The following is a 27,917-nucleotide window of genomic DNA, read 5'->3' as shown; positions in this document are numbered from 1 at the left end:
AGGAGTAGAGTCTATGTTTTAATTATTTGCTCATGTTACAGGCCACACCCAGTATAACTATCTTTTTACTCTTGCATTCTACAAATGGGTACCTAACTATTTATGTTAGTGAAAAGGAGAAAAAATAATTACTTACAGAAGTTGGCTGTGTAAGATAGAGCCGAAGACAGTGTGTAACTAAATACTTTTACACAGTTCTTGACCTGAAAAGAAATATATATTTCAGCACTCAATATGTAATATATCGTTAATATATTAAAATACCAATAACCAAACTATATTTTAGCGGATAAAATGCAGCAATGTGAATGCAGTATAAATTACTTGAGTATTAGGATATAAAATCATTAAAATATTCCAACTGGTCATAACATTCTCAATGCATCTATAGGCTGATTATAAGGACGGAACCATTTACTACAGTACATAGGTAAAGCATATGCTAGTTGATTGTATAAGAAAATCTTTAGTTATACTAGATTTCACACATTGAGAGGGTATCGACTGTCAAGTGAGTCAGTGACGCCCTCATTATTGTGTTTTCTAATAAACCAATCCATTTGTCTATAATCCAGTAAGTGTAAGTATATATATTAAAATTGTAGCCCTATTGATTTCACCAACTTTTGTTCATTATAATCATTATTGTCTCATAGCTTTATTTTGCTACATCATCTAAATGGCAAATGGTGGCCACTTTTTTCCGTTCAAGTGATGAAGTCAAAAGTAAGTAACATATAAAACTATATCACAGATTAATTATTGTGGGATAAGTAGGACAACACTATTAATATATACTTATTTATACAGAAATTAATTGGTTTATTAGAAAACACAAACCCCCTAATGAGGGCGTCACTTGACGCTCTGCGCAGTCTTAGTAAAAATCGGCACCAACCTTCATCTTTTTAATTTTTTCAGGTATCACATGCTGGTCATTTAACTTATGCAGCATTCTTGTTTCCATATTATTGCAGTCCGTTTCGTATACATCCACGATGTCTCTCCATGTGGATAATTTTCCTTCAAAGGAAATGTCTTTATTCAAAAAATTATTTCTCAATCCTTTAATAAGATGAGGAGGGTCGAATATAACCATCAGTTTGACTTCGTTTATTGTTACAGTGCCATCTAAAAAAAACACAGAAAATTAAAAAAACACTTCAAATATCACACCTTTGAAATATCTTATTCTATTTTCGAGTTACAACTGTTTTACGATGGCTTTGCAATGATCTGCCCCGCGCTATGGTAAAAAAAATTAAGCCTTGAAGAATTATTTAACATACATCAATTCAAAGTGTTATTAAACCTATAAGTACTACTAACCTGGTTCCTGATTTGTCAGTAATTGGTCACGCGCTGTGTCAGCCTTCAGGCAATTTAGAGCCGCTTGGAAAGCTGACCCTTGGTCGCAAATAAGGGATATCGGCTTTAACCCGCATCCTACAACCGCTGTGATAATATCCACGAGTATACTTTTTAATTCTGTGCCTTTAGTAGCGCCTTGGCAAAAATAAAAGGCTATTGGCTGCTGCCACTTGTGGACAGCTCCTCTCAACATAAACACGAGGGCATGATCAGCGAAATCATTTTTTCTCTCGCCAAGCTCTACTAACCCATTAATTTTATCTTTGTTTTTGTCATAAGACAAGCCAGCCTCTAAAGACATTTCGTCAAATATGACTGAACACAGTTTTTTTTTGTAGCTCCATTTTTCGGTCTGAAATTTAAATACATAGATAAGCGTTAAAAACATTTAACTAAATGTATATATATAAATAAAACTAAATTATATCTAAGATCCCTTAATAAATCTAAAATTCAACACAATATGAAACTACTAAATAAACCGCCAGTGAAAAGGTACCTATCACACTTGCTGCGTTCAATTTCGATGGACAGCCAAGAATAACTCACAGCGCGGGTCAAGGTCCCTTTTAAATTACAATTATTACAATGAAACTCTATAATTTTCAACAAAATGAAAACAATATTCCTTTTATTAAAATATATTTAAAACCGGGTCCAACGCGATTTTTTTTTACTAGGACATCAGTTAGCTGCGACCGCAACCACTGAAACCTGTGTCGAAACGTCGGAAATTAAGGTTACACAATAAATTCGCGTAAGACCAGGTCTTAACTGTTTTAATATGTGATCAAAATACGAAAGTTCAAATTTAATATGCCTTTTTTGCTTTAGTTTTTTTTTTACAATCTTCGCAATGTATTTTTTATTAAAAATTATGATTTCATAATATTGTTTAACTCAGTTATCAATTACTTAATGTAGATCCTAAGATTTTATGACGTAGATACATACCTCTCTTCTTATTACTTCAAATACTTGAGGACAAATCCCAGACTCGATCTTAAGTCCTGCAACCATTTTATTTAGAGTCGATCGCGACGGCAGGATAAAAATTTTGTGCAGGAACCTATAGCACTTAGGGCTTTGTTTCATTATCGACAGTGCTATTAGTTTTTCTTCCAATGAAAATCGACGCCCTTTCTTATTTTTATTGCAAAGGTTGATTTGCATTTTCAAAATAGTTTTCGCATACGGATTCATGTCTTTTGTCAATTCTTGAAAGGATTTCTCTTTGTTGAATTTCAAGGCCCTCTTAGCCCTGTGGTAAAAATCTGCCTGACGTTTAGATTTTTTATATTCGTCGTATATCATTCGGCCCGTTGGTGTCAGGTTCATTAATTTCCCAATCAATCGTTTCCTCTGCTTCTGTGGCCTTTTCGCACTTTGAACTTTAACTTCAACAACACCTGAAAAATATAAGCATTTAATTTAATTTAGGAAATTTTTATGCGGACACTTACTTAATCCAAAATCCTTCCTAAATCGTAAAGCCGTATTCCGGATAGTATGGGTTCTGGGCCATGTCGCGTCCCGAAGTAACTTATATATCATTAGATATAGTGCATAGCCTATATCGAAATGCTAGGAACACAATTTTTGGCTCCGTAACTTTGTTTAGACTAGTTGGGAGGTGAACATATCAAAAGTCCCCGGCTGTAGCCCCGGTGCTGGGGGGTAGAGGGGGGTAAGCAGGTCTAATTTTTCGGTTTTTCACTGATATCTTGGAAACTTTGCGTCTTAGCGACATCCCCCCCCAAACCCAGCACCCCCTATTTATACGAAAATGATACCAAACACGGCCTATCAGCTTCACTAATGTAGATATCAAGATAAAATTGAAAGCCCTAAAATAAACTTTCAAGAGCGGATATCTCAAAAACTATTTAAGATATCGAAAAACTTGACTTGATAAAACTTGTAAAAAGAATTATCAGCTTTTAGTTTGTCTTAGTAGTCATGTCGCTAAGACGCAAAGTTTCCAAGATATAAGTGAAAAACCGAAAAATGAGACCTTCTTTTCCCCCTCTACCCCCAGCACCGGGGCTACGGCCGGGGACTTTTGATATGTTCACCTCCTAACTAGTCCAAACAAAGTTACGGAGTCAAAAATTGTGTTCCTAGCATTTCCCTCTATACCTTCTTATTGCTTGGCCTATGTAATTTATCTGTAAAATATTGAAACATTGTATTCATACTTTTCAAATGACAGATTCAGTTTTTTTTAACATTTTAAAATGTTTGACTTTGGCCATAATTCAATTTAAATGGAAATCGTTACCGCCGCGCGCTACAAATTATTATTCACAAAAAATATATGAGTGCCTGTTATAAAGTGATACTTTTTAGAATGAGGAATAAATGAGCTAAATTGTCCAATATTTTATTTAGTATAAATCACCACACTGTGATTGTAAAGGCCAAAATTGTCCTAAAAATACATATAATATTCATTTTTTGTGCAAAATTCAGTTTATTTGTATGAAAAGGTATAACGATTATTTCAAAAATGAATTCCTCGTCTCTAAATTATACAAAGATGATATATAACTTGCCCTTATTGCTAATAAAATGAAGAAATATAGCATAGATTAGACCTGGGGAGCCGACTATTTCCCCTCTCCCCTTCTTTTGGGTATACGGTATGATTTCGTTGCTACCGGGCCAAATTAGCGCATTCTCCTTCTTCCTCGCGTTATCCCGGCATTTTGCCACGGCTCATGGGAGCCTGGGGTCCGCTTGACAACTAATCCCATGATTTGACGTAGGCACTAGTTTTTACGAAAGCGACTGCCATCTGACCTTCCAACCCTGAGGGGAAACTAGGCCTTATTGGGATTAGTCCGGTTTCCTCACGATGTTTTTCCTTCACCGAAAAGCGACTGGCAAATATCAAATGATATTTCGTACATAAGTTCCGAAAAACTCATTAAAAAAAATTAACCAAATTAGCCCATTATTTGGTAATAAGAGTATGCAAGGCATCTAACACAATAATAAAACGTCTATGAACAGAAATGGGAGACATATTTTATAAGATTTGACAATATCCTTGAAGAATCTTCAGACATAAACGGCAATTAAGCCACCAGTGTTGGGTTGCCTATAATCATATGCCCACTTTGATTAACAATGAAACTATTTTTCCGTCAATGTACTCGTAAACCCCTATCCGTTAGTATGCGATTCATTAATGGACGCACCATGGCCCAAATCGGGACACGGTTCCTTGTAATAGAGATGTGCGCCAATGGCAAAATCATCGGCGGCGGCGTCCGATGATTTTTTGACCGGCGGCGGCGGCGTGATCGGCGTGAAATCGGCGTGGCATAATTTTTGATACTGCATGAGAACGTGGCTGTAGATACTCTACATTAAAGCCTTCTGAGTATTTACTAGGCTATCCAAAACATATTATGTGTGTTTTCTAAATTATTGCCGAAAATTATATCCCATCATGTCACTTGGCAACCATTTATTACCATTACCAACCTAACCGTTACCAACGGTATGTTTAAATATTAAAATAAGAAGGATACTTTAAAACACTTCATTTTAGGCAGTATTTTTATTTACTTTGTAAGCGGAATACAAATAAAACACAAAAAAAATCTTTATATGTTAAGTCTTAAATCTATATTGACTTTTCCCAGCCGCTGTCGCCTCATCTAGGATTTGTTACGAAATAATGATGAACTACATACTTTACATTTGTCTGAACTGAAGTTACAGAAATGTATGTTAGAATAAAGATGTCATCGTTTTCGAAAGTTAACGTCTCTGGCAGGTTGATTCGCTCAATAGAATATCTTTGAAGTGTCCCGTTTTATGGAATATTAAGGTCTACTTTGTTTTCTTTACTGCTAGCTTAGTGATGATACTTGGTGATTTAAGTTCCTATAAGTAGGTATAATTGTTTAGGTATAGCTAATTACGAAACTTTAACCTGACTTTTATAATTTTGATTGAAATATATATTGTTAAGTAAAAGAAGCTAATAATCATCATAAAATGACTAAGAATTGATCGTGTGTAATTTTATATGAAATTGTATATGATGTGATAAATAAATCAAATCATATCTATCATATGATGACCCTTATGCGTGTCACCAGCATCACACGAGAAATCATAAAATACGCAATTATTAGTGTGCTCGAGAAACTGAAAACGGTGAAAAATAGAGATACTAATCCTAAAAATACGTGTAATACCTCATTAAATTCGTCATGATGCCTAGAAAAATGTATTCGAAGCGTGTATTAGCACACAAAAAATATCAAAACATAAACAAAAAAAGGGGGGAAAAAAGTAGATACTTATTATTTCCCCAATATCTCAAAAAGTATTAATATTTAAGAAACCAAATTAATATTATAAAAGAGGAGGATATTTCCAATAAAACATTCTATACTTGCAGAACCGTATATCCATTATTTATACTTTTTATTCAATTCAACGCTGAACACAGCCCTCCGCGCCTCATTTTCAGAAAACGCACGCGGCGTGAAAAAGTGAGTACGTAACATTAAATATAATTTTAAAGGTATTGAATAGTAATTGAATTTTTTTTTTTAAATATGGTGTATTTAAAACATGTCAACAAATGTACTACTTGCAGAAATTTATCTAAGTTATTTTTTTCAACAAATTAGGCAATTTTTAATCAACAAAATTTTCTCGAACTACCTTCTTTATTTAAAACTATAAAAAATGTATAAATAACTATCGTAAATTTTTGCCGCTTTCTAGAGCCCTTCTCATATATATGCTATCCATAAATAATGGAGATACGGTTCTGCAAGTATGGAAGTGACAGATGTACAATTTTTGAGTGCTTAAAATTGAGTAATTACTATATTATAAAAAAAAACATTAAAACCAACTATGAATTAAAGATCTAAAAAATAAAGTAAAATTAAAATAAACCTACTTAAAAATTAAACTATTACTTATAATATTATATAAAATCTAAAATATACTAATAAAATATGGAATGGAATTATGGAATGTTTTATTGGAAATATCCTCCTCTTTTATAATATTAATTTTGGTTTCTTAAATATTAATACTTTTTGAGATATTGGGGAAATAAAAAGTATCTACTTTTTTCCCCCTTTTTTTGTTTATAACTTTTGATATTTCTTGTGTGCTAATACACGCTTCGAATACATTTTTCTAGGCATCATGACGAATCTAATGAGGTATCACACGTATTTTTAGGATTAGTATCTCTATTTTTCACCGTTTTCAGTTTCTCGAGCACACTATATAATCGTGGTGACAGCTTGCTGGAGATTCTAAGAAGAAAATAGCATGCTTATGTCCTAGGATATGAGCCTGCTATTTTCTTGACTTAGTTCACTGATTAAATTGACAATCAAGATACTATTGATGTAAAAAAAATGCGTTCTACAAAAACGCTGTGCGATAAAATATCAAATAATAACCTGAGATCCAGAAACTAGATCTTGTTTAAATTAACGCCAAATCGTTATCACGGCTACACCGCAACGACAAAAATGATGGTAATTTGGTTCACTGGCAAATAATAAGCGAAAAAGCATACGGATCTTTAAATTATACCTCTGACACTATCTACTCACTACGCAACATGGAATAAGACACGATACGTATCAAAATTTCCCACGCCGATTATACGCCGGTCAAATTGATCGGCGGCGGCGGCGTGGAAAAATCGTCGGCGGCGGCGGCGCGGCGGCGCGGCGCACATGTCTACTTTGTAACTGCGTTTAGTAAGACTCTGACTGCACTAACTAGAACCATTTGTTTAGTTAGGATGCCAGTTAGGACGATTGAATTAGTGTGTAAAGCGTTTTTATATGTTTTCCGAGCAAAACTCAATCTCCCAGGTACTTTATACTTAATTGTACTACAATGTACAAATTGCGGCTAAAATATCAAATATAAATATTGTCAAGGTAAATACTAACTTTGAACTTGAGACTGTTCCCTTGGTGAATTGGTAGAGGTAACCTCCTCAACCGCAACACATTCTGGAATATTTGCTTCTGGCAAAATCTGCTGCTCTTCAGCATTTGATTGTTTGATTGCAGCTTCAGCAGTTGTTACAAAGACTGCTGAAACAGAAATAACAATTATGAAACAATCAGTCTCACACATATGGATCATGCCTCAGTTCTAGCAGGCTCGCACGGGGCATACTCTAGTTAGACTTACACATGATGATCGTTATTCAAGAATTTCGAGACCTGAACAGGTAAAACTTAGTTTCATTAAAATTACTAGTTACACAAATTGACTTCTGAAATTATTAAATTTCCATACACTTAGTATGGAAAATGGTAACGAAATAGGAATATAAACCTTGGGGCTTTTTTTCTCCTATTAGAACAGAGAGACTTCGTGATTCTGAGCACTTAAAATAGAATGACACATTTATTTGATTTTATTTTTCATTACTCAGTGACTATCATCATACTCATAACGCGAAAGACAGAGTGAGATAACCCTATAATGGGCATAAGAGTGTTAGAAATTATGTAAAATTGAACTCTATCACATTGTAATAAAGTTTCAAATGATAGTGGGGAATAGGTATATTGCCTTTGCTTTAAAAATGATTAAGTTTAAGTACTATTTTATGTAAACACTGTCATTGCCATACAATAACATAAAATATTGCCATTGCTTTAAAAATGATTAAGTACTATTATATGTACTGTCACTGCCATACAATAACACAAAATAAGTTTTTGGCCAAAATTTCATTTTTGGTACAAGCTTTTATCGCCGACTGTACTTTTTTTTCCACAAGCAACGAATACTCATCGAGACAATTCTAAGAACCCCAAACACAATTAGGTTTCGTTGTTTTATCACGGAGTTCCTATGGCCACCTCCGGTCTCCATCATCAGATCACCTCGATGACACCATAATATTGCATTGTCACCCGACTTACATATGTATGTAAAATTTCAGCTCAATCGGAAACCGGTAAGTGGATCAAATTTAACTTGCAAGATTTGATTACACACAGACAACGGTCAGGTGAAAGTAAATAAAAGCTTGTAAAAATGATAAGAATTCACTAACCTTCATTGTGTGACTGTACACTAGGTGAAATACAAGCTGTAACCTTCTCAGCTACAACAAGTTCTGTAATAAAGCTGCTGCATAGTTCGGGCATGGTCTCCTTTTCAATGTCTGAAGTTGTCGGGACAGGTTCTGTGGCTATAGAAACGGCTGTAACATAAAATAGCACTTTAATTTTTTTTTATAAGATTTACTAATAACTTGTGATAATATTAAAATACATAGGAAATAGTGTCATATTCATTTATTTAGCTTACCCATAGTCTGTTTTGGTGTATGGCCCACTGCGGTTGATTTAACCCCCGATGTGGATGGAATGGCAGGAGACGCTAAAACAGAAATACATAATAAACACATTAAACCCGTTGAAAATTATTGTTAATAAGGGCTTATAATTATTATAAAATATCTTCCAAAGGACCTACACAGTGCACATTGCTACAAATTTGTTATGGGTAGTTACGGAAATACTTCTATGGGATAACTTTGGCTTTTCTTATATACATGCGTAATTAAAATGTACGTATATTGGTAAGGCATGTAGGTCCTTCCTCTGACAGTTTTGTTTCCTTATTGGAAATATTACTGTGGTAGGGTAGAGTGGTAAAATAAATTCATTGCCTTCCAAAACGGAGTTATTTAGAAAAAGTATATTTGAAATGGCGCCAAATTTTTTAATAAAATTCCTATTGAACTAAGAAATACAGATGACATGATTAGTTTCAAAAGTAAGTTATTTAAATTTTTAGATAACAAAGCATATTATGTATAAATAGATTTTAATTAACTTTTAAATGATAATTTTGGATGATAAATATTTAATAACATATAATTATAGTGTATGTGAATTTTTGTTAGATGATTTTGATAATTAATGGTAACTGCGCACAGCATGCAGTCACAGTCCATAAATGAAAAATTGTATGCCTTACGGCACAACATAGTGATACAGTGATGTATATGGGACCTGTACTTATGTTTGACAAATAAATACTTTTGACTTTTTTTTACTTTTGTGGTGATATTTTATAAAAAAAAATGTTGCCCATGGAAACACTAGCCATGCCTGACCTTAATACAAGAAATTGATTCTTTACATTGCTTGCAGATCTAAGTACCATTAATGAAATATATATGTGCATAATAATATTAATAATGTCTTTGATAAAAAGGCATTAATTTGCACCTAAAATGTAATTGAGTATCTATCATGGCTATCATGCATTTCAGAAAAATTAAACAAACCTTTTTGAGGCACTTGTTGACAGTATGTGTGGTCGTCATGTGATTTACGAACATATGCATGTTCTTTCAGCGGATCCATGTTTTCTAAAATTGATAACAAAATATTATTTTTAAATAACTAAAGTGAAATGTGGTATTATTTATCTACAAATTCTGCATGGTGTTTTTTTAGGATTGGGAAATTTCTATATAAATAAAATAATTAATAAAAGACTGCAACACTTGCCAATGATATCTTTACCCAAAGAAGTACAAAAATGCTAAGCTAAAATTAACACACAAGTGTTAAGATATTAATATCGATCGCATGAAATAATTATCTTACTAGAAACATATGCTCTTATTACAGGAATAAACAAACACTTTGTATTACCTACACATAATAAAATCACCATGCCGTGATTCATGAGTCATCAATTGCATAGAAGTTTATGACATTATCTTTTATGGTCGTAAATGATACGAATTAGATTAGACTGATTTATTATATCACTTCTTATCATTTTCTACACTTACCGGCATTTTCATGAGATGGGATCCCACTGTTAATCTCATCTTGACTGAATAACGAAGGATAAGCCTTCGCGTTGAGACGCCGTGTCGATGCCGAAACAAACCGCTGTTCGAAGTGTTTCTCACAAATAAAAGCTTTTCGAACTTGCTCCGGCGACATATTTCCAAAACCATTTGTTTCCAAACACTTCAACCACATAATGAGTCTTTTCTCAGTACTAGGAAAACGGTACAAAGTAAAAGCGTCCTTTCGCAGAGTTTTACACACACAGCACTGATAATACATTTTGCACAATGCATAAATGCTTGCAGAACTGGGTGATGGATGAATCACAAATAAAGCGGAGAGGATAAGTACAAGAACTTCACTCGATCAACACTTTATTGCAATTGAAAATAATTTAAACTGTTCAAAGTTTTCAACAAACATGGGCGACAACCACTGACAACTGACGTTTAGGCGACGATCGGCCAATCAGAGCGCGGCAAGTTGTCAGTATCATCTAAAAGCAACATGGCGCTATCGTACACATTCCGTTGTACGTAGATTAACAGCCGTGTATGTTAGGTCGACTAAATTAATTGCGATTAAAATTTGAGGATTAACTTTTTTATTCCATGAATTAGTCGAATAAACAGTTAATCGATTAATGTCCATCTCTGACCACGGCATGGCTCTTACACTTTGAGAATATCTGAAAACAAATGAACACAAGGAGCCATTTTGCAAATCTAGTAACTTTGTTACTACTTTTGACACGCGCCGTCATGTGTCTACACAGAGTCTACACAGAGTCGTAACATTGCGACTACTTTGTGACTGGAAAATTTTTCAGCCTTAAACCATATTTTTACATCATAATTAACAAGTTTAGTAGTATGTAAAGCGTTATTTCTATTATTTAAGTATAGTATACGCATCGAAGTACTAATAATGCATCAAATAATATAGTTATGAACACAGGCACTGAGAAGTAAACAATTTGATTGCTGGCTAAACTAAAACAATGTGGTGGCGTGTTGATTATATTACATTTACTTTATCAAATCACTCGAGCAGTTTAATTCCCCATAGTAATTTAAGTCATATTGTAATATAAATGCAAACAATAAATACTTACGTCTTGTAATCCGTTTTAGAGATGGCGTATTAATGTCACTTATTTTTATTTAGTATTTTTCCATCTGACAGTTTCCATTTGACAGGAACAAAATGAACGAATGATTTTGGTAAAAGTAGTCGCAAACTGGTAACAATGTGTGCACACGGCGACGACACTTTGTGTGTAAATATGTATGTGTTGATCCTTCCCCATTTCTAGTAACTGTGTCGTAACGGCGACGACTCTGCGACTGGAATTGTGACCGAAACAGCCGGCCTAGCCAAGGTTACAATCGCTATCGCTTCGACAACGAAACGCTTTATGTCTTTCTATCACTCTTCTATATTAGTGCGACAGTGACAGTTGCGTTTCGATCGCTACGGTGCGTAAGCGATTGGCATCTTGGCTACACGGCCAGACGGTGTCGACGCAAGATGTGTCTACACCGTGTCGTAACGGCGACTGAAAATGTTTGTATGGGTAGGTTCTCCTTCTCATCGATTTGAATAGTATACATATGGTAGGTACTAAATTCAAATATTAAGTGTGCTTTTTATTATTCATATCTACACAAAAGCACCTTTATGTAGATATGAATATGTCTATCAAAAAAATCCATACTAAATTGTTGCCATGTTTAAGCATTTTACGTCAAACATGTGACAGTTACGTGGTAAGTGGCGCCCTCAATAATTTCCTACAATTTCTTGTCGTACTATACAAGCGATCTGGATTAATATCTATCAAAATCAAAAAAAGCACATCAATTACTGGAGTGACATTCGAACTATTTCGAACTTTTGAAATTCGTTTTAATTTGATATTATTTACTTTAATTAGTCATTACTTGCCATTCATCTCGCTCGTACAAATATAAACGGGACAAGCGAAATGCACTGAAAGTTGTAATATACCTAAATATCGAAATAAAATTAAATATTAGATACAATTTTGGATACCCCTTGTCAACATTTGTATTATAATGGATAAAAATAAATACAGGAATTAATGAATTAGGATATTTTTCGTTCAAATAAATAAACCGACCGTAATGTATTGTTTGCTCGTGCAGAAATACATGACAATACGAGTCGTGTGAATATCCCTAGAGCCAATTGTTTGCGGAAACGTAAAAATAAAATACATTTATTTAACGTGAGAGAAAAGCTGGTACACATTTTACCATATAATTAGGTGTAATTTTATTTCACTGTCCACTACGGTGAAATTAAAAGTTTTAATTTTATTGAGAATAAAAGAGATTATGATCATATTAATAGTGAATTTCACACGTATCATAACCACAGAAATGCTAAATTAGAATACAAAAGCGAATATTATTATTTATTTGTAAATGGTTAAAACACAAAGTACATGGCACGGACGTTTTGTTATAAGATTATGTATAACCATATAAATTTTTTAAACAGTGTATTTTATTACGTTCACAATACTAACCGCATTCTAGTTTATTGTTACAAACGAGAAAATATGTATTCTCCTCTCTCTCGTAATTTGTGATGCATGGTTTAAAAACCTAAAAAATTAGTTGTAATAAATCACAGTATATGTCTCCATGTTATATGCATTTTAGTGCTTATATGTACATATATCCTTTACTGTGACACGCAGAGCCGTTGACAGACCCAACAAGAGCCTAATTTACCAAGAGACACGCAATGAATACAATTTACGGCTCGACCGTGGCGGGTTTGATTGAATTTCTCGACCTTCTAATGTTTACGGCAAACTTTTTAAGTGATATTAATTGATTGTGAAGACCCTTCTTAAAGTGTGCGGAAGTAATTTAAACTCGCAGTAGACCACTGCTTGGCTACTTTGAGAAAATGTTTCGTGGAACTGCCGGTAAAAAGTTTTTATTTTACGAAGGATTAATTATTTCAAGTCGTGAAAGGGACAGAGTTGCAATTCAGCTTTGTTTGTTGATAGCTTATTGGTGGATCTTAAGTATTTATCATAATCCGATTAAAAATAAAATATGTTAGTTACCGTAAAACGGGGTGAGTAGGTTTCGCGGGGAGCTATGGGTTATGAATGGGGAGAGAAGGATTGAGAGGGGGATGAGGTGGGTTTTTAAGGCTACTGCTACAAAAATAATGTATTCCAATTTAAAATGGAGCTATAGTAAAATTCATAATAAAAAAAATCGATCCAACAATCTTCCAAAATTACCTTTGTATGAAAAACCCTCTCACCCCAAATACGAGGCACTACGGGGTGAGGTGGGTTTTCCTCTTTATCGTCAAAGTTATGAAATGGAACTACCCAAAATAAAATACAAACTATAATACAAACGTCCGAACCACTTATTATATACACCATTCAGTTTTCACATGTAAAAATAAAATTTTATCGAGGTTTGAAAGTCAAATTTTACCCAACTCACCCCATTTTACGGTACCATATTATTCTGTGCCGTTAAAATTCAGTAGCACATATGTCGCTCCTAACTAGGAAGGGACTGGAGTATATAAATAAATAGGTGGACAGAATAACTGAGCTAGTAGGTTGCTGTGTGCATGGTTTTGGGTTTCATTCTGCGGTCGAGTGCCCGAGCGCGGGCGCCGAGTTTGAAATCTGTATGACAGTTCCAGTGTACTGCGAGAGAGATGTAGTCCGTCAAAACCGAGATTCATTGTGTGCCGGAAATTACGTGTCATTCAATATTAATTAACCGCAAATCAATATAGATATATCGGTATCTACTCGTACGTTATAAATGTCTATTTTCTTTTGCGCATTGCGTCTATGATGATGACAACAACAAAAGTAACGTAAAAAAGTATGTGAAACCGAGAATTCAGAACCAAAACTTATTTTATAATATATTGAAAGTACAAAAGAAACCCATCACTTAATCAACGCCATTTGATATGATAAGACTACCTAATTGGTATTTTTATATATTCGAACTGATATGTACCGTTTTTCTCTAACCAGTAGTCAAGATATCAACCTAATAAAATACGCTTTATGATCAGTTTTTGCTATCGAGCACCATTTGCGATCCCCGTGTAGAACCAAGTACTTAGTTGAATAAGCAATTTCTATGAAGCAACGTTGCATACGCTTCGTTGCTTCTAGTGCGGGGTACAGCCGCCAGATTTAGTGCTGCATAAGATATTATACTTACCCTCGGTTACGTACAGTTCAGGTGAATAAGATTTTTGTGAGTAGTTTTTAGATGAGCGGCAAAAGCAACGCGATGCGATTCGTAAATATATTTGTACTAACGCTAACTATGCGACAATTAAAGGAGAAATATTTTAAAATATAGTAACACTCTTTGATATGTTTGTTATGTCACGAAACGTATCGTTGTGGCACCATTTGTGTCTCAGGAGCACATTTCTGCTATTTTTTATTAACGAAACAAAACTTAAGTAGCTACGATTAATTAAACATGATCTACTTGTACCCAAGTACATAAATACATATACAAAATATATATTATATCTCCCAAGCTCCCACAATATCTAGTTTTATGTACTTCTAAATTCTAATGACCTTTACATGGATCGTAGGTCTTATTCTAATATTGTGACACCTCGCGGTAATCGCGAAACGATGCATAAAATTATGCAGATTTAAAAGCGTTTACTTTCATTAACACTTATGTATATACCACAGACTACAAAGAGATCAGACCGCCAACTCGGGAACAAAGACTATGTACGTTAGACAAGTATATTTTATCTGTACTCCTAGTCATGTATGACGTTTCTTTTTTTTAAATTTTGAATTGATGCGTAGCAAAGGACGTAACGTATACAGCCAACCTTGCGTGACCAGCCCCCCCCCCCCCTCCTTAGGAAATTAATACTTATAATTGATATAGTTCCCGGCATTTAAATTGAACACCGACTTATACAGTAAAATTGAGTCAGTGTTCAATTTAAATGCCGGGAACTACACTTGTCGCAATAATTTAAATAAAACACAATTTTATTTATTAAACGATTTATTCCTCAGTCTTTTCTTATATTTTAAAAAAGCTTTCTGCTGCATCGCAGGCAAAGTGCGGTTTTTTATCCGCACAATATCCGTTCCTTTTAATATTTTATTAATGTTATTGCACCAATTTGTAATCGAGAACTTTACTGTCACGGAAATAAAATATGACAAAATTTCACGGTGTGTGGTACATTTAAAGAAACTAAATGGATTGTTGAACAAAATTTTTTCCATAATTTTGGCCGTCAGATTTAATTCATGGGCTCGGTGTTCCAAGAATCCGTTAGTTTCTTTAATAATTGTACCGAAACACCGAACAGCACCTCTGGATGGGTAAGTAAGGCGTTTCGTGGCGGCATCATACTCTCTTTGATGAATCCATTTGTGGATTGCGCCTTCTTTAGTAGTAAGGCTTTTTCTGCAACTGTCACATTGATTATTATATTTCTGCATTGTTTTTGTTACCACCCATCCAGCAGTGTACGCTCGCGAATGGAGAACATTTAGTTGCTCCCGTTGGGCCTCTTCTACAGTATCTTCTACATCTCCTACTTTGGGATGACCCGGCTCGACCCTAGCAGTTTCACTATCTTCAAATAATGATTTTAAATTAATTATTTGGTCTGCCGAGTCATCCTCACAATTATAAGCGTCACCATGAAACTTTATCATTCTAGTAATCAATAATGATTTAAAGGTGTTCTTGAAACTGTGGCAGTTGGGGTCGTTGTTCCTATAATTATAGGCCCTGACTTGGCCAAAGAAGTTTTCAATTGGATCTGAATTGAAGAACCTTGGGCGCATTATTGTCATATTTTTGCTCTTAAAAAACTGCCACAGCTTCATGAATGTTTTTACCGTGGCAATAAAGTTTTTTAAGGAAGGCACGGATTTCGGATTTCCCTTGGAATCTACATATTTAATTTTTTCCAGTTTCTCGATGCTCTCCGGCCAAAATTCATGGTGCTTAGATTTTTCTGTCACTGCACAGCGTAGCTCTTTTCCTTTCTTTTGTGAATAGGTTGCTGATCCGTTGATGCTATCAAACAATTTATCAAAGAACAAAACTGTTTCAGCAGTGTTTCTTAATGTTTCACTCACAGGTCTGCCGTCCGCATAGTGAGCTAAAAACAAGAAAATGACCATATTTGTTTATTTTATGCATAATAGATTTGTGAAGTTCAAGTAGGTACTTTATCATCAATAGTATTCACTATCTATACCTATTGTTCTATCTTCATAAATTTCATTTCATTCCCTGCAGCACTTTATAGCAACAGACAGACAAATATTTTCGCATATAATATAAGTAGGGATTCGTGTTCTGAGTCTACTCGGTCTACCGGATATTAATCTAGATATGTACCTATATACCGGGTGTGGCCTGTAATATGAGCAAAAAATTAAACTGTAGGCTGTACTCCTCATACTGACCAACATTTGTTCAGCGACTTTAAAAAATAACTTGTGGTTTGATTTCTCATACACTTTAAAGTTTATTCTAAGACACAATGTATTGCGAATTTTGTTATGTTTAAGGCGTGACAAGCAACGTCTATCACAATGATATGGCGCGGCGATGGCGTCCATTGAAGATAATATTTATTTTGTATGAAAAATAGGGAGTCAAAATACTTCATAATTTTTAAAAGTTGTTGAACAAAAGTGTCACCGTTTAAGGAGTAGAGTCTATGTTTTAATTATTTGCTCATGTTACAGGCCACACCCAGTATAACTATCTTTTTACTCTTGCATTCTACAAATGGGTACCTAACTATTTATGTTAGTGAAAAGGAGAAAAAATAATTACTTACAGAAGTTGGCTGTGTAAGATAGAGCCGAAGACAGTGTGTAACTAAATACTTTTACACAGTTCTTGACCTGAAAAGAAATATATATTTCAGCACTCAATATGTAATATATCGTTAATATATTAAAATACCAATAACCAAACTATATTTTAGCGGATAAAATGCAGCAATGTGAATGCAGTATAAATTACTTGAGTATTAGGATATAAAATCATTAAAATATTCCAACTGGTCATAACATTCTCAATGCATCTATAGGCTGATTATAAGGACGGAACCATTTACTACAGTACATAGGTAAAGCATATGCTAGTTGATTGTATAAGAAAATCTTTAGTTATACTAGATTTCACACATTGAGAGGGTATCGACTGTCAAGTGAGTCAGTGACGCCCTCATTATTGTGTTTTCTAATAAACCAATCCATTTGTCTATAATCCAGTAAGTGTAAGTATATATATTAAAATTGTAGCCCTATTGATTTCACCAACTTTTGTTCATTATAATCATTATTGTCTCATAGCTTTATTTTGCTACATCATCTAAATGGCAAATGGTGGCCACTTTTTTCCGTTCAAGTGATGAAGTCAAAAGTAAGTAACATATAAAACTATATCACAGATTAATTATTGTGGGATAAGTAGGACAACACTATTAATATATACTTATTTATACAGAAATTAATTGGTTTATTAGAAAACACAAACCCCCTAATGAGGGCGTCACTTGACGCTCTGCGCAGTCTTAGTAAAAATCGGCACCAACCTTCATCTTTTTAATTTTTTCAGGTATCACATGCTGGTCATTTAACTTATGCAGCATTCTTGTTTCCATATTATTGCAGTCCGTTTCGTATACATCCACGATGTCTCTCCATGTGGATAATTTTCCTTCAAAGGAAATGTCTTTATTCAAAAAATTATTTCTCAATCCTTTAATAAGATGAGGAGGGTCGAATATAACCATCAGTTTGACTTCGTTTATTGTTACAGTGCCATCTAAAAAAAACACAGAAAATTAAAAAAACACTTCAAATATCACACCTTTGAAATATCTTATTCTATTTTCGAGTTACAACTGTTTTACGATGGCTTTGCAATGATCTGCCCCGCGCTATGGTAAAAAAAATTAAGCCTTGAAGAATTATTTAACATACATCAATTCAAAGTGTTATTAAACCTATAAGTACTACTAACCTGGTTCCTGATTTGTCAGTAATTGGTCACGCGCTGTGTCAGCCTTCAGGCAATTTAGAGCCGCTTGGAAAGCTGACCCTTGGTCGCAAATAAGGGATATCGGCTTTAACCCGCATCCTACAACCGCTGTGATAATATCCACGAGTATACTTTTTAATTCTGTGCCTTTAGTAGCGCCTTGGCAAAAATAAAAGGCTATTGGCTGCTGCCACTTGTGGACAGCTCCTCTCAACATAAACACGAGGGCATGATCAGCGAAATCATTTTTTCTCTCGCCAAGCTCTACTAACCCATTAATTTTATCTTTGTTTTTGTCATAAGACAAGCCAGCCTCTAAAGACATTTCGTCAAATATGACTGAACACAGTTTTTTTTTGTAGCTCCATTTTTCGGTCTGAAATTTAAATACATAGATAAGCGTTAAAAACATTTAACTAAATGTATATATATAAATAAAACTAAATTATATCTAAGATCCCTTAATAAATCTAAAATTCAACACAATATGAAACTACTAAATAAACCGCCAGTGAAAAGGTACCTATCACACTTGCTGCGTTCAATTTCGATGGACAGCCAAGAATAACTCACAGCGCGGGTCAAGGTCCCTTTTAAATTACAATTATTACAATGAAACTCTATAATTTTCAACAAAATGAAAACAATATTCCTTTTATTAAAATATATTTAAAACCGGGTCCAACGCGATTTTTTTTTACTAGGACATCAGTTAGCTGCGACCGCAACCACTGAAACCTGTGTCGAAACGTCGGAAATTAAGGTTACACAATAAATTCGCGTAAGACCAGGTCTTAACTGTTTTAATATGTGATCAAAATACGAAAGTTCAAATTTAATATGCCTTTTTTGCTTTAGTTTTTTTTTTACAATCTTCGCAATGTATTTTTTATTAAAAATTATGATTTCATAATATTGTTTAACTCAGTTATCAATTACTTAATGTAGATCCTAAGATTTTATGACGTAGATACATACCTCTCTTCTTATTACTTCAAATACTTGAGGACAAATCCCAGACTCGATCTTAAGTCCTGCAACCATTTTATTTAGAGTCGATCGCGACGGCAGGATAAAAATTTTGTGCAGGAACCTATAGCACTTAGGGCTTTGTTTCATTATCGACAGTGCTATTAGTTTTTCTTCCAATGAAAATCGACGCCCTTTCTTATTTTTATTGCAAAGGTTGATTTGCATTTTCAAAATAGTTTTCGCATACGGATTCATGTCTTTTGTCAATTCTTGAAAGGATTTCTCTTTGTTGAATTTCAAGGCCCTCTTAGCCCTGTGGTAAAAATCTGCCTGACGTTTAGATTTTTTATATTCGTCGTATATCATTCGGCCCGTTGGTGTCAGGTTCATTAATTTCCCAATCAATCGTTTCCTCTGCTTCTGTGGCCTTTTCGCACTTTGAACTTTAACTTCAACAACACCTGAAAAATATAAGCATTTAATTTAATTTAGGAAATTTTTATGCGGACACTTACTTAATCCAAAATCCTTCCTAAATCGTAAAGCCGTATTCCGGATAGTATGGGTTCTGGGCCATGTCGCGTCCCGAAGTAACTTATATATCATTAGATATAGTGCATAGCCTATATCGAAATGCTAGGAACACAATTTTTGGCTCCGTAACTTTGTTTAGACTAGTTGGGAGGTGAACATATCAAAAGTCCCCGGCTGTAGCCCCGGTGCTGGGGGGTAGAGGGGGGTAAGCAGGTCTAATTTTTCGGTTTTTCACTGATATCTTGGAAACTTTGCGTCTTAGCGACATCCCCCCCCAAACCCAGCACCCCCTATTTATACGAAAATGATACCAAACACGGCCTATCAGCTTCACTAATGTAGATATCAAGATAAAATTGAAAGCCCTAAAATAAACTTTCAAGAGCGGATATCTCAAAAACTATTTAAGATATCGAAAAACTTGACTTGATAAAACTTGTAAAAAGAATTATCAGCTTTTAGTTTGTCTTAGTAGTCATGTCGCTAAGACGCAAAGTTTCCAAGATATAAGTGAAAAACCGAAAAATGAGACCTTCTTTTCCCCCTCTACCCCCAGCACCGGGGCTACGGCCGGGGACTTTTGATATGTTCACCTCCTAACTAGTCCAAACAAAGTTACGGAGTCAAAAATTGTGTTCCTAGCATTTCCCTCTATACCTTCTTATTGCTTGGCCTATGTAATTTATCTGTAAAATATTGAAACATTGTATTCATACTTTTCAAATGACAGATTCAGTTTTTTTTAACATTTTAAAATGTTTGACTTTGGCCATAATTCAATTTAAATGGAAATCGTTACCGCCGCGCGCTACAAATTATTATTCACAAAAAATATATGAGTGCCTGTTATAAAGTGATACTTTTTAGAATGAGGAATAAATGAGCTAAATTGTCCAATATTTTATTTAGTATAAATCACCACACTGTGATTGTAAAGGCCAAAATTGTCCTAAAAATACATATAATATTCATTTTTTGTGCAAAATTCAGTTTATTTGTATGAAAAGGTATAACGATTATTTCAAAAATGAATTCCTCGTCTCTAAATTATACAAAGATGATATATAACTTGCCCTTATTGCTAATAAAATGAAGAAATATAGCATAGATTAGACCTGGGGAGCCGACTATTTCCCCTCTCCCCTTCTTTTGGGTATACGGTATGATTTCGTTGCTACCGGGCCAAATTAGCGCATTCTCCTTCTTCCTCGCGTTATCCCGGCATTTTGCCACGGCTCATGGGAGCCTGGGGTCCGCTTGACAACTAATCCCATGATTTGACGTAGGCACTAGTTTTTACGAAAGCGACTGCCATCTGACCTTCCAACCCTGAGGGGAAACTAGGCCTTATTGGGATTAGTCCGGTTTCCTCACGATGTTTTTCCTTCACCGAAAAGCGACTGGCAAATATCAAATGATATTTCGTACATAAGTTCCGAAAAACTCATTAAAAAAAATTAACCAAATTAGCCCATTATTTGGTAATAAGAGTATGCAAGGCATCTAACACAATAATAAAACGTCTATGAACAGAAATGGGAGACATATTTTATAAGATTTGACAATATCCTTGAAGAATCTTCAGACATAAACGGCAATTAAGCCACCAGTGTTGGGTTGCCTATAATCATATGCCCACTTTGATTAACAATGAAACTATTTTTCCGTCAATGTACTCGTAAACCCCTATCCGTTAGTATGCGATTCATTAATGGACGCACCATGGCCCAAATCGGGACACGGTTCCTTGTAATAGAGATGTGCGCCAATGGCAAAATCATCGGCGGCGGCGTCCGATGATTTTTTGACCGGCGGCGGCGGCGTGATCGGCGTGAAATCGGCGTGGCATAATTTTTGATACTGCATGAGAACGTGGCTGTAGATACTCTACATTAAAGCCTTCTGAGTATTTACTAGGCTATCCAAAACATATTATGTGTGTTTTCTAAATTATTGCCGAAAATTATATCCCATCATGTCACTTGGCAACCATTTATTACCATTACCAACCTAACCGTTACCAACGGTATGTTTAAATATTAAAATAAGAAGGATACTTTAAAACACTTCATTTTAGGCAGTATTTTTATTTACTTTGTAAGCGGAATACAAATAAAACACAAAAAAAATCTTTATATGTTAAGTCTTAAATCTATATTGACTTTTCCCAGCCGCTGTCGCCTCATCTAGGATTTGTTACGAAATAATGATGAACTACATACTTTACATTTGTCTGAACTGAAGTTACAGAAATGTATGTTAGAATAAAGATGTCATCGTTTTCGAAAGTTAACGTCTCTGGCAGGTTGATTCGCTCAATAGAATATCTTTGAAGTGTCCCGTTTTATGGAATATTAAGGTCTACTTTGTTTTCTTTACTGCTAGCTTAGTGATGATACTTGGTGATTTAAGTTCCTATAAGTAGGTATAATTGTTTAGGTATAGCTAATTACGAAACTTTAACCTGACTTTTATAATTTTGATTGAAATATATATTGTTAAGTAAAAGAAGCTAATAATCATCATAAAATGACTAAGAATTGATCGTGTGTAATTTTATATGAAATTGTATATGATGTGATAAATAAATCAAATCATATCTATCATATGATGACCCTTATGCGTGTCACCAGCATCACACGAGAAATCATAAAATACGCAATTATTAGTGTGCTCGAGAAACTGAAAACGGTGAAAAATAGAGATACTAATCCTAAAAATACGTGTAATACCTCATTAAATTCGTCATGATGCCTAGAAAAATGTATTCGAAGCGTGTATTAGCACACAAAAAATATCAAAACATAAACAAAAAAAGGGGGGAAAAAAGTAGATACTTATTATTTCCCCAATATCTCAAAAAGTATTAATATTTAAGAAACCAAATTAATATTATAAAAGAGGAGGATATTTCCAATAAAACATTCTATACTTGCAGAACCGTATATCCATTATTTATACTTTTTATTCAATTCAACGCTGAACACAGCCCTCCGCGCCTCATTTTCAGAAAACGCACGCGGCGTGAAAAAGTGAGTACGTAACATTAAATATAATTTTAAAGGTATTGAATAGTAATTGAATTTTTTTTTTTAAATATGGTGTATTTAAAACATGTCAACAAATGTACTACTTGCAGAAATTTATCTAAGTTATTTTTTTCAACAAATTAGGCAATTTTTAATCAACAAAATTTTCTCGAACTACCTTCTTTATTTAAAACTATAAAAAATGTATAAATAACTATCGTAAATTTTTGCCGCTTTCTAGAGCCCTTCTCATATATATGCTATCCATAAATAATGGAGATACGGTTCTGCAAGTATGGAAGTGACAGATGTACAATTTTTGAGTGCTTAAAATTGAGTAATTACTATATTATAAAAAAAAACATTAAAACCAACTATGAATTAAAGATCTAAAAAATAAAGTAAAATTAAAATAAACCTACTTAAAAATTAAACTATTACTTATAATATTATATAAAATCTAAAATATACTAATAAAATATGGAATGGAATTATGGAATGTTTTATTGGAAATATCCTCCTCTTTTATAATATTAATTTTGGTTTCTTAAATATTAATACTTTTTGAGATATTGGGGAAATAAAAAGTATCTACTTTTTTCCCCCTTTTTTTGTTTATAACTTTTGATATTTCTTGTGTGCTAATACACGCTTCGAATACATTTTTCTAGGCATCATGACGAATCTAATGAGGTATCACACGTATTTTTAGGATTAGTATCTCTATTTTTCACCGTTTTCAGTTTCTCGAGCACACTATATAATCGTGGTGACAGCTTGCTGGAGATTCTAAGAAGAAAATAGCATGCTTATGTCCTAGGATATGAGCCTGCTATTTTCTTGACTTAGTTCACTGATTAAATTGACAATCAAGATACTATTGATGTAAAAAAAATGCGTTCTACAAAAACGCTGTGCGATAAAATATCAAATAATAACCTGAGATCCAGAAACTAGATCTTGTTTAAATTAACGCCAAATCGTTATCACGGCTACACCGCAACGACAAAAATGATGGTAATTTGGTTCACTGGCAAATAATAAGCGAAAAAGCATACGGATCTTTAAATTATACCTCTGACACTATCTACTCACTACGCAACATGGAATAAGACACGATACGTATCAAAATTTCCCACGCCGATTATACGCCGGTCAAATTGATCGGCGGCGGCGGCGTGGAAAAATCGTCGGCGGCGGCGGCGCGGCGGCGCGGCGCACATGTCTACTTTGTAACTGCGTTTAGTAAGACTCTGACTGCACTAACTAGAACCATTTGTTTAGTTAGGATGCCAGTTAGGACGATTGAATTAGTGTGTAAAGCGTTTTTATATGTTTTCCGAGCAAAACTCAATCTCCCAGGTACTTTATACTTAATTGTACTACAATGTACAAATTGCGGCTAAAATATCAAATATAAATATTGTCAAGGTAAATACTAACTTTGAACTTGAGACTGTTCCCTTGGTGAATTGGTAGAGGTAACCTCCTCAACCGCAACACATTCTGGAATATTTGCTTCTGGCAAAATCTGCTGCTCTTCAGCATTTGATTGTTTGATTGCAGCTTCAGCAGTTGTTACAAAGACTGCTGAAACAGAAATAACAATTATGAAACAATCAGTCTCACACATATGGATCATGCCTCAGTTCTAGCAGGCTCGCACGGGGCATACTCTAGTTAGACTTACACATGATGATCGTTATTCAAGAATTTCGAGACCTGAACAGGTAAAACTTAGTTTCATTAAAATTACTAGTTACACAAATTGACTTCTGAAATTATTAAATTTCCATACACTTAGTATGGAAAATGGTAACGAAATAGGAATATAAACCTTGGGGCTTTTTTTCTCCTATTAGAACAGAGAGACTTCGTGATTCTGAGCACTTAAAATAGAATGACACATTTATTTGATTTTATTTTTCATTACTCAGTGACTATCATCATACTCATAACGCGAAAGACAGAGTGAGATAACCCTATAATGGGCATAAGAGTGTTAGAAATTATGTAAAATTGAACTCTATCACATTGTAATAAAGTTTCAAATGATAGTGGGGAATAGGTATATTGCCTTTGCTTTAAAAATGATTAAGTTTAAGTACTATTTTATGTAAACACTGTCATTGCCATACAATAACATAAAATATTGCCATTGCTTTAAAAATGATTAAGTACTATTATATGTACTGTCACTGCCATACAATAACACAAAATAAGTTTTTGGCCAAAATTTCATTTTTGGTACAAGCTTTTATCGCCGACTGTACTTTTTTTTCCACAAGCAACGAATACTCATCGAGACAATTCTAAGAACCCCAAACACAATTAGGTTTCGTTGTTTTATCACGGAGTTCCTATGGCCACCTCCGGTCTCCATCATCAGATCACCTCGATGACACCATAATATTGCATTGTCACCCGACTTACATATGTATGTAAAATTTCAGCTCAATCGGAAACCGGTAAGTGGATCAAATTTAACTTGCAAGATTTGATTACACACAGACAACGGTCAGGTGAAAGTAAATAAAAGCTTGTAAAAATGATAAGAATTCACTAACCTTCATTGTGTGACTGTACACTAGGTGAAATACAAGCTGTAACCTTCTCAGCTACAACAAGTTCTGTAATAAAGCTGCTGCATAGTTCGGGCATGGTCTCCTTTTCAATGTCTGAAGTTGTCGGGACAGGTTCTGTGGCTATAGAAACGGCTGTAACATAAAATAGCACTTTAATTTTTTTTTATAAGATTTACTAATAACTTGTGATAATATTAAAATACATAGGAAATAGTGTCATATTCATTTATTTAGCTTACCCATAGTCTGTTTTGGTGTATGGCCCACTGCGGTTGATTTAACCCCCGATGTGGATGGAATGGCAGGAGACGCTAAAACAGAAATACATAATAAACACATTAAACCCGTTGAAAATTATTGTTAATAAGGGCTTATAATTATTATAAAATATCTTCCAAAGGACCTACACAGTGCACATTGCTACAAATTTGTTATGGGTAGTTACGGAAATACTTCTATGGGATAACTTTGGCTTTTCTTATATACATGCGTAATTAAAATGTACGTATATTGGTAAGGCATGTAGGTCCTTCCTCTGACAGTTTTGTTTCCTTATTGGAAATATTACTGTGGTAGGGTAGAGTGGTAAAATAAATTCATTGCCTTCCAAAACGGAGTTATTTAGAAAAAGTATATTTGAAATGGCGCCAAATTTTTTAATAAAATTCCTATTGAACTAAGAAATACAGATGACATGATTAGTTTCAAAAGTAAGTTATTTAAATTTTTAGATAACAAAGCATATTATGTATAAATAGATTTTAATTAACTTTTAAATGATAATTTTGGATGATAAATATTTAATAACATATAATTATAGTGTATGTGAATTTTTGTTAGATGATTTTGATAATTAATGGTAACTGCGCACAGCATGCAGTCACAGTCCATAAATGAAAAATTGTATGCCTTACGGCACAACATAGTGATACAGTGATGTATATGGGACCTGTACTTATGTTTGACAAATAAATACTTTTGACTTTTTTTTACTTTTGTGGTGATATTTTATAAAAAAAAATGTTGCCCATGGAAACACTAGCCATGCCTGACCTTAATACAAGAAATTGATTCTTTACATTGCTTGCAGATCTAAGTACCATTAATGAAATATATATGTGCATAATAATATTAATAATGTCTTTGATAAAAAGGCATTAATTTGCACCTAAAATGTAATTGAGTATCTATCATGGCTATCATGCATTTCAGAAAAATTAAACAAACCTTTTTGAGGCACTTGTTGACAGTATGTGTGGTCGTCATGTGATTTACGAACATATGCATGTTCTTTCAGCGGATCCATGTTTTCTAAAATTGATAACAAAATATTATTTTTAAATAACTAAAGTGAAATGTGGTATTATTTATCTACAAATTCTGCATGGTGTTTTTTTAGGATTGGGAAATTTCTATATAAATAAAATAATTAATAAAAGACTGCAACACTTGCCAATGATATCTTTACCCAAAGAAGTACAAAAATGCTAAGCTAAAATTAACACACAAGTGTTAAGATATTAATATCGATCGCATGAAATAATTATCTTACTAGAAACATATGCTCTTATTACAGGAATAAACAAACACTTTGTATTACCTACACATAATAAAATCACCATGCCGTGATTCATGAGTCATCAATTGCATAGAAGTTTATGACATTATCTTTTATGGTCGTAAATGATACGAATTAGATTAGACTGATTTATTATATCACTTCTTATCATTTTCTACACTTACCGGCATTTTCATGAGATGGGATCCCACTGTTAATCTCATCTTGACTGAATAACGAAGGATAAGCCTTCGCGTTGAGACGCCGTGTCGATGCCGAAACAAACCGCTGTTCGAAGTGTTTCTCACAAATAAAAGCTTTTCGAACTTGCTCCGGCGACATATTTCCAAAACCATTTGTTTCCAAACACTTCAACCACATAATGAGTCTTTTCTCAGTACTAGGAAAACGGTACAAAGTAAAAGCGTCCTTTCGCAGAGTTTTACACACACAGCACTGATAATACATTTTGCACAATGCATAAATGCTTGCAGAACTGGGTGATGGATGAATCACAAATAAAGCGGAGAGGATAAGTACAAGAACTTCACTCGATCAACACTTTATTGCAATTGAAAATAATTTAAACTGTTCAAAGTTTTCAACAAACATGGGCGACAACCACTGACAACTGACGTTTAGGCGACGATCGGCCAATCAGAGCGCGGCAAGTTGTCAGTATCATCTAAAAGCAACATGGCGCTATCGTACACATTCCGTTGTACGTAGATTAACAGCCGTGGTATATACCTATCGAAGGTGATTGCTAGTTTTCTTATTTATTTCGGTAACATACTCGTAAATCACATTATACCTACTGTTTTCCTCACCCGTTTAGAAAAATGAACTATTCACAAGCCTTCATATAACATCCATGTAGTTTTATTTTAAAGCATTAGCATATTGAAAAGGCAAGCGTAATGCATCAA

General features: G+C 34.1%; 3 protein-coding genes across 6 annotated transcripts in view; 1 reads left to right on the top strand and 2 right to left on the bottom strand.

Annotated features, from left to right (window-relative positions):
* Window positions 1-27,917, top strand: part of LOC134792802 (5-hydroxytryptamine receptor) — a 65,280-nt gene that overhangs the window by 11,670 nt on the left and 25,693 nt on the right. The window lies entirely within an intron of this gene.
* On the bottom strand, window positions 129-10,731 carry LOC134793235 (uncharacterized). 2 transcript variants are annotated; one of them, XM_063764804.1, is made up of 9 exons: window positions 10,211-10,731; window positions 9,695-9,778; window positions 8,707-8,778; window positions 8,450-8,599; window positions 7,326-7,472; window positions 2,326-2,780; window positions 1,330-1,723; window positions 899-1,131; window positions 129-203 (listed from the first exon to the last, which is right to left on the bottom strand). In XM_063764804.1, the coding sequence occupies exons 1-9, from the start codon at window positions 10,491-10,493 to the stop codon at window positions 129-131; spliced, it is 1,893 nt and encodes a 630-aa protein (XP_063620874.1). In that variant the 5' UTR covers window positions 10,494-10,731. The 2 variants fall into 2 exon arrangements, with proteins under 2 accessions (XP_063620874.1, XP_063620873.1); XM_063764803.1 differs by lacking the exons at window positions 129-203; window positions 899-1,131 and having other exon boundaries at window positions 1,289-1,723; window positions 7,326-7,469.
* Window positions 17,092-27,695, bottom strand: LOC134792801 (uncharacterized). Of its 2 annotated transcripts, XM_063764153.1 has the most exons (9): window positions 27,174-27,695; window positions 26,658-26,741; window positions 25,670-25,741; window positions 25,413-25,562; window positions 24,289-24,435; window positions 19,289-19,743; window positions 18,293-18,686; window positions 17,862-18,094; window positions 17,092-17,166 (listed from the first exon to the last, which is right to left on the bottom strand). In XM_063764153.1, the coding sequence occupies exons 1-9, from the start codon at window positions 27,454-27,456 to the stop codon at window positions 17,092-17,094; spliced, it is 1,893 nt and encodes a 630-aa protein (XP_063620223.1). In that variant the 5' UTR covers window positions 27,457-27,695. The 2 variants fall into 2 exon arrangements, with proteins under 2 accessions (XP_063620223.1, XP_063620222.1); XM_063764152.1 differs by lacking the exons at window positions 17,092-17,166; window positions 17,862-18,094 and having other exon boundaries at window positions 18,252-18,686; window positions 24,289-24,432.

Source organism: Cydia splendana, chromosome 8 (assembly GCF_910591565.1).
Source record: "Cydia splendana chromosome 8, ilCydSple1.2, whole genome shotgun sequence".
NCBI classification, from domain to species: domain Eukaryota; kingdom Metazoa; phylum Arthropoda; class Insecta; order Lepidoptera; family Tortricidae; genus Cydia; species Cydia splendana.
The sequence above is the reverse complement of the archived record's forward strand: the minus strand, read 5'-3'. Positions and strand labels throughout refer to the sequence as shown.